At 52.9% G+C, this 7,951-nt stretch overlaps 1 protein-coding gene across 1 annotated transcript; it reads left to right on the forward strand.

The window, feature by feature from the left end:
* The first annotated feature begins 2,579 nt into the window (after positions 1 to 2,579).
* Positions 2,580 to 6,700, forward strand: HJV (hemojuvelin BMP co-receptor). The gene is made up of 3 exons (XM_056852897.1): positions 2,580 to 2,673; positions 4,342 to 4,847; positions 6,068 to 6,700. The coding sequence occupies exons 1-3, from the start codon at positions 2,580 to 2,582 to the stop codon at positions 6,698 to 6,700; spliced, it is 1,233 nt and encodes a 410-aa protein (XP_056708875.1).
* The last annotated feature ends 1,251 nt before the right edge of the window (positions 6,701 to 7,951 follow it).

Consider the following 7,951-nt stretch of genomic DNA (forward strand, 5'->3'; position numbering starts at 1 on the left):
GTTCTTCAACCACTGCAGCTGAGACAGAGAACCAGGTTGCACCAGTTTAGATGAATCAGCATTTTCTGTCAGCCCCGCCCCTTGCCTCTGCCCCTTGGCCTCCCAGCTCTGTCCCTAGGTCCAGGGGCTCTGCCCCTTGCCACCACTGGCCCCACCTCTTTGGCCAGGCTCTGCCTTGGGTGTGGCCCACCCTGTGCTAGAGGTCTGCCTTCCAAGGGTTGGCTCCACTGTGGCTGCTCTCTTTGGGAAGGGCTGTCTGGGAGAAGCGGTTCTTCCCCTCCAAGAGGCTGGGCTGGACCCAGAAAGTTCTTCTGTGCCTCTCAGGGTAAATCTGAACCATCTGGGATGGATTAGGGTTCAATCAATGAAGTGCAAAAGGATGGGTGGGGCATGTTGACCATCACATGTCTGACCCATGACTGCTTCACTCTGGGTCACTTCTTATCTTTTATTTGTCTCTGGGTCGTATATTCTTTCCTCCTTATTATTACATATATATTTTAATGATATATTTGTGTTTGCATTTTAACATTCTATGGGAAATGTCTAATTTAAAAAAATATGTTAAATTTTGTTACTATTTTAATTTTATTGTGGTGGAGTTTCCACCTTATTCTGTATTGTTGCTATGGCTTTTTTTTTTTGGCTAATGCAATAAAGACTTGATGATTAGGGCTCAGGGTCCTTCACCAGCTTTTCTAAAAGTCTGCAGCCCTCCCTTTTAAAGGACTGGCAGCTGGTTACTGCTTTTTTGGTTTGTCGGTTGAATTTGTGTTTTGGAACCCCCTTGCTCCACTAAGAGCACCAGAAGAGCCCCGCTGGAGCAGGCCAGGGACCCATCTAGTCCAGCACCTGGGTTTTTTGTGTCTGTGCCTGCCCCAGAGAGGGTGGAAGCCGTGAGTAGGGTTGCCAGCTCCGGGTTGGGAAATGCCTGGAGATTTTGGGGATGGGGCTTGAGGAGGCAAGGGACTTCAATGGGGTATAATGCCATAGAGTCCACCTTCCAAAGAGGCCATTTTTTCCAGGTGAACTGATCTCTGTTGCCCAGGAGATCTCCAGCCACCACCTGGAGGTTGGCAACCTTATCCCTGGAGGTGGGGATGGGCTGGGTGTACCAGCAGAGCTAGGAGGAGGACTGCATCTATTCCTATCTCCATTTATGTTTTCAAGCAGGGACGGGGCTTGTGTGTAAGAGCTCTTGGGGTGCAACTATTTGGTGGTTCAAGAAAAGAAATCTGGGGCTTTGGTCCCCCACAAGAGCCGCCCCCCCCAGGTAGCTCTTAGTGTAATTCTCCCCCACTCCTTTTTAAAGGTGGGGCATTGTAAGGTCTGAGTTCACCTGTTGAATCCCAATCACCAGATGTCCAGACAGAGTCATCTAAGAAGCAGTTTATTTGGGAAGCATAAGGTGTATCGCAGCAACTTACAGGAAAAGGTACAAGGACTCTAATGGGGGGGAAGCGGGCAGGTAGGAACATATACATCACAAAGGCACAGTTGGATACCAGGCCGAGCCTGGTTCCCATGATAGATTACAGTTATCACGCAAACGGAGCGCAAGCAGTCATAACAAACTTCTGAGCAACTTAACCTTGGAGCCAGCTGCGCTCCCAAGCCTGGAGCTCACAGGCATTTACCTTTAAAGATAGATACTGAGAAGACCTAGCTAATGGTCCTGCAGATTGCACTCATCTTTCTTTGTTTTTAAAGTGGCTTCCTACCAATGATAGAATTCAGTTTTGCAAAGCGCCTCTTACCTGGCGTGGGAGGGTCCCTCCAGGTGAGCAAGCAAGAGAGCTTTCCAATAGCAGTAGAAAAGAGCAAGAGTCCGGTATCACCTTAAAGACTAACAACATTTCCGGCAAGGCATGAGCTTTTGTGAGGTACAGCTCACTTCTTCAGATACAGCTAGAATGTGAGTCCATCTAGCCTTAAGTAGAGAGGAGTGAATTCGACACACAATGACAAAAGCAAGTAAATGGCATAAGCAGGCGTGATTGGATGAAGTGTGACATGCAGAGGGGTGGTAGGCATGGAGAAATTACCATTGGTAATGAGACAGGAATTCTAGATCTCTGTTCAGTCCAGGAGAATGCATTGTCTTGAGCTTCATTAGTAGTTCACGATGGGTAACCGTGTTAGTCTGTCACTAGCAGTAGAAAAGAGCCAGAGGTCCAGCAGCACCTTAAAGACTAACAAAATTTCTGGCAGGGGGGATGAGCTTTCATGAGCCACAGCTCACTTCTTCTGATACAGCTAGCTTCTTGGTCCAGAGGACAGGGCTGCTGCGAGGGGTCCTGTCTAGAGCAAAAGGGTCTTCGCAGACACATCAGGTAGGCCTGGCCTTCACGAGCGGTGATGGGCAGGGTCATTCTCCCTGGAGGCTGAGCCCAGGTCTCAGCACTACCAGCAGAGGGCAGGATCGGAACCTGGGACCAGAGCCTGAATGTCCCGGCACGTGGTCCGGTGCCCGGCAAAGGTGTGGCTGACCCCTTTCTCTCCGTCTTGCTTCCCTTCCAGAGACCCAGTGAGAGGAGAGGACCGGGAGGCTGTGCCCCATAAGCGCTGGATGGATTGGAATGGGGAAAGCGGCCTGGTTTGTGAGGTCACGCCCGTCGGCCGACGCCGGCTTCCTCGTTAAAGCACTCTTCCTTCTCCTCTTATGTAGACATGGTAAGGCAGGGAGGGGTCGGGTTCAGTTGATTTTTACCGTCCCCTGCCATGTTTCAGATTTGCAAAGCAAGAAGTCCTGTGTGTCCCCGTAAGAGTTATACTTCTTGTGTAAGAACATAAGAAGCCAAGAAAAACCCTGCTGGATCAGACTGAGGCCCATCTAGTCCAGCAGTCCGTTCACACGGTGGCCAACCAGGTGCCTCTAGGAAGCCCACAAAGACGACGACTGCAGCAGCACCATCCTGCCTGTGCTCCACAGCACCTAAGATAATAGGCCTGCTCTTCTGATCCTGGAGAGAATAGGGATGCATCATGACCAGCATCCATTTTAACTAGTAGCCACAAATACCCCTCTCCTCCATGAACCTGTCCACTCCCCTCTTAAAGCCTTCCAAGCTGGCAGCCATCACCACATCCTGGGGCAGGGAGTTCCACTATGCATTGCGTGAAGAAATACTTCCTTTTATCAGTTTTGAATCTATCACCCTCCAGCTGGATCTCCCGCCTCCCTGTATCACACCCAGGTCCCTTTAATTTAGTACTCGTAGCAGGAAACCCACTTGGCAGCTGGCACTGAACATCACACCCTCACCACATTGGTCTGTGGTCTACCACTGAACTGCGGTCTGCCTTCTGCCACCACTCCTGTGGCAAAGGACACAGCTGCAAGTTTTTTCATGGGGAGGCGGTTAATGATAGGAAACAGTTGTGGTGGAGGGCCACTTTGAGGAGAGTGAGAGGCCAGGGCTTACTGCTCAATAAATTGTGGAACTCCCTGCCCCAGGATATGGTGATGGCTGCCAACATGGAAGGCTTTAAGAGGGGAGTGGACATGTTCATGGAGAAGAGGGGTGTTCATGGCTACTAGTCAAAATGGATACGAGTCATGATGCATCCCTATTCTCTCAAGGATCAGAGGAGCATGGCTATTAGGTGCTGTGGCACACAGGCAGGATGGAGCTGCTGCAGTCTTCTTGCTTGTGGGCTTCCTAGAGGCACCTGGTCGACCACGGTGTGAACAGACTGCTAGACTTGATGGGCCTGGGTCTGATCCAGCAGGGCTTTCCTTAGGTTCTTATGTCTGCTTCATTATTTGAAAGGCTGGGTCCAACTAACATAGTTAATATGAGCTTCTGGAACAAAAATTGATAGCATGAAATTAGATTTCATATAATTTTTAAATTTTATTTTAATCAAAAGATTCTTGCTTTGGGCTTTTGCTATTTAGGGCCGCCAGCTCTGGGTTGGGAAATACCTGGGGATTTTGGGGATGGTGAGATGGGGTTTGGGGAGGGGAGGGACCTCAATAGGGTATAATGCCATAGAGTCCACCCTCCAAAGCAGCCATTTTCTCCAGGGGAATTGATCTTGATTATCTGGAGATCAATTTTAATAGCGGGAGATCTCCAGGTGCCACCTGGTGGTTGGCAACCCTATATGTGACATGAGTCTGGATCATGGCCTCATATCATCTGTGGGGGCCAACCTTCTTGCTGTTTAAGAGTTGTTCCCCCCAGAGCTGGATGATACCTCTCAGGGAGTCAGACAGATTTGGTCATGAGGTTGCCGAGTCTGGGGGTACACCATACTGGGGGAGGGGGGATATTTACAGGGGGGATGCGGTGGTGGGATGCCTCACAAAACGATGCTGTTTGGTTTCCCTCACAGTGGACTCCCACTGCAAGATCTTGCGCTGCAATTCCGAGTACGTGGCCTCCACGCTCAACTTGCGTGGCCCCAACAAGAGCTCCGCCTACTGCAACGCTTTGCGCTCCTACTCCCGCTGCACCCGCCGGACGGCCCGCACCTGCCGCGGGGACCTCGCCTACCACTCCGCCGTCCACGGTATCGAGGATCTCATGATCCAGAACAAGTGCTCCAAGGAAGGGCCCGTTTCACCCCCGTGGCCCCCCCAGGCGCCGGCCCCCAGCCCCCAAGCCTTCGAATCCCTGGACTTCTGTGATTATGAGAAGCGGTTTGCCACCAAACACGGCCGGGGGCCCCTGTACCAGCACTGTGCCGCCTTTGGGGACCCCCACGTGCGGACCTTCGACGACCAGTTCCACACCTGCCGAGTGGAGGGCTCCTGGCCCCTCCTGGACAACAACTACTTGTTTGCACAGGCGACCAGCTACCCCGTGGCCAAAGGGTCAAACGCCACGGCCACCAGCAAGGTAAGGACAGCTACCCCCCCCCACTCGACTGCTCCTTCGTTCGTTTGCATAGCTATTAGCATGTGCATAGCTAACGCGCCGCTGTTGTTTTGCATGGTTCCCTCTGGTTATTCTTCGCAGCAGCGGCAGAGCAAACACAAACGGTCGTGTTAAGTGGGCTCTTTTGTAATGCGAAGCAGGTCTGCGCCGGCTTCTGGAATGACGGTTCAGCGTGCAAAATTCAAAAAAATCTGCAGGGCAATTCTGCCTGGAACGCGCTGCTAATTACCGTGCAAAAATGGCCTTGGAAAGTTGTGGCAGAGTAGAGAATTCTGTGCTCAGCGGACTCATGGCCTGACTTAAGTGAAGCCAGGTTGGTGAGCGCTCGTTCCAACTTTGCAGCGGAAGGCAAATATGCTTGGTTGTGTGCAGGGTGGAAGCCTTGGTCCAGTTACTGAAGGCCAAACTAGATGGGACGGTTTTAAACCAGTTGGCTCTAAGTTACCTGGAAGTAGGGTTGTGGGCCCCGACCCCCTGCCTCTTTTTCCCCGGCCCCACTCAGAGTGGACGGTGGCGGCGTGAAATCACTTCCGAGAAAAACCCAGAGGTACCACCACACCCCTCAAGGGATTGCCAGAAAAGCATGGTGTCACTTCAGGTTTTTCCCAGAAATGCAGGGCAGAGGCTGGCATGCTGGTGTTGCGCCAGCATGCCTAAATCACTTACAGTAAATTTGGAAGTGATGTGGTAGACACGTAGGGTTGCCAACCTCCAGGTGGGGCCTAGAGATTTCCCAGGATTACAAATAGGGTTGCCAGCTCCTGGTTGGGAAATACCAGGAGATTTTGGGGGTGGAGCCTGGGGAGGGCTGCATTTGGAGAGGGGAGGGACTTCAATGCCATAGAGTCCAATAGCCAAAGCGGACATTTTCTCCAGGTGGACTGATTTATATCGGCTGGAGATCAGTTGTAATAGCAGGAGAGCTCCACCCACCGCCTGGAGGTTGGCAACCCTATCTTTGGGGGCCTCTTCTGCGATCTCTCCCCTCCTGCCTCGACCCACCCCATGGCCCGACTAGTTCCTCTGACTTCTTGGGCTGGCCCAGACGCCATTCCTCGTAAGCCTTCCCTCAAGAATTACAAGATAGGTGCAGGGGGCTCGAAATCAGGGGGCCCCTCTTTTGGAATCGGCATGCTCTCGGAGAGCACGCTGTGACTTCCTGGTCTGTTTTTTCTTGTCAGCTGACCATCATCTTTAAGAACATGAAGGAGTGCATCGATCAGAAGGTGTACCAGGCAGAAATCGACAACTTGCCGGCCGCTTTTGAGGACGGTTCTGTGAACGGTGGAAGGAGGCCGGGAGGGAACAGCCTGACCATCCATGAGCGCATCCCAGGGCGGCACGTGGAGATCCGCGCCGCGTACATCGGCACCACCATCGCCGTGCGCCAGGCGGGGAAGCAGCTCTCCTTCTCCATCCGGGCCGCCGAGGAGGTGGCGCGCTCCTTCACGGAGGAGCAGGACTTGCAGCTGTGTGTGGGAGGTTGCCCGCCCAGCCAGCGCCTCTCCCGGAGCGAGGGGTGCTGCGGCGGCAGCGCCATCCCTGCGGAGAAGGCCCACCTGCTCTGCAAGGAGAAGCTGCCGGTGGAGGATGTCTACTTCCAGTCATGCGTCTTTGACGTCGTGACGTCTGGCGACACCAATTTCACTTGGGCCGCACAGGGTGCGCTGGAGGATGCCAGAGAGTTCCACCCAGATGCCAGGAAACTTCACCTCTTCCAAAACCATGCGGCATGTGCCCCCAGCTGCAGCTCGTACTTCCTCCTGTTCCTCCTCATCACATCCATCATTTCAGTTCTTCCTCTGCACTTTTAAAGCTCTTTGTTAATTGCTGACGAGTTTGATTGTTTGGGTGAGCAGGTTTGGATTCCCGGAAGGGCACCTGTTGGCAGAGGCAGGGCCACTAAAAGGCCACGTTTAAAGGAGGTGTAGGAGAGCAGTGAAGGGTGTGGACTGAGAGGGGGCAGCATCTGCAAGCTTCAAACTTTTCTAGAGAAGGGGGAAATCCGAGGGCCAAACTTGACAAGATGCCATCCCCGGGTTCACCCTGGGGATGCGCCCCCATGTTATCACACTGGAGTAAGCTGTTTAAGAGCACCACGGGGGCCTGATTCTGGTGCTGAGAGAGGAGGCCTTCCTTCCCTTCCTTCCATGTGTCATTTTTATGACCCAAAACAGTGCTGTGGGGTGTGTTGGCAAATATGCCCGAAATTGGGCACCTGCTGCACTCTTAAGCGGCTTTCAGGGATGCTGCAAAATGGAGGTGCATCCCCAGGGCAAACCTGGGAACAGTGGTCTTGTCCACTTTGGCCCTGAGAGAGGCATTAACAGCCAGCCAGTGCTGGACAGCAGCCCTTAGAAGGGCACTGAAGACACAGGGAAGCTGCTTTTCGCTTTCTGCAGATTCTAGTTTCCTTCGTTGCTGCTGAAAACCGGGGCTCCGCAGCTGCCTGCAGAAGTCCTGAGGAGTCTGCTCTCGTGCAGCCTTGTTGCGCAAAGTCAGCGCATCAAGGACTCACTGCGAGCAGCTGTAATGGCCCACTCATACTAAAAATGAAACAGTCCCCCCACACTGGTTCGTGGCACACATTCATTTCAAATGTCCAGCCTCTGCTTTGTGAGCGCACTCTTTTATTTTGTCCCGTGGATGCCTCTAGTCCCAAAGGCTGTGGAGGAAATTCAAAACCTGCCAATCCTGTTTGCTGGGGGGGGAGGTGTCACAGGAGGACGGGCACGTGCCCCACGAGCTGCACCTCACAGGGTCCAACCGTGCCTTTAATTCTGGGGCATGGGGAGCCTCTCTGTCCAGCTTCACCCAGGGGATGAACCCCCTTGAGAGCTAGAGGCACAATCCGGCGGGGATGGCAGCAGCACAACATTTCTTGCACTGGAGAACTCCCTGGATTGTGCCCTGAACCCACTTGCTCAAGAGAAACCCCACTGAAGACAGTGGGAGGATCCCAAGAGTGCCATTGTGTAGATTTCAGCCTTGGGTCTGCAGACGTCCCGCATAACCTGTCCTGGGTGAAATCTAACAGGATTTTATTGGTGCCTTGGAAAACTACC

This window comes from Euleptes europaea, chromosome 7, assembly GCF_029931775.1.
Source record: "Euleptes europaea isolate rEulEur1 chromosome 7, rEulEur1.hap1, whole genome shotgun sequence".
Classification (NCBI taxonomy): Eukaryota; Metazoa; Chordata; class Lepidosauria; order Squamata; family Sphaerodactylidae; genus Euleptes; species Euleptes europaea.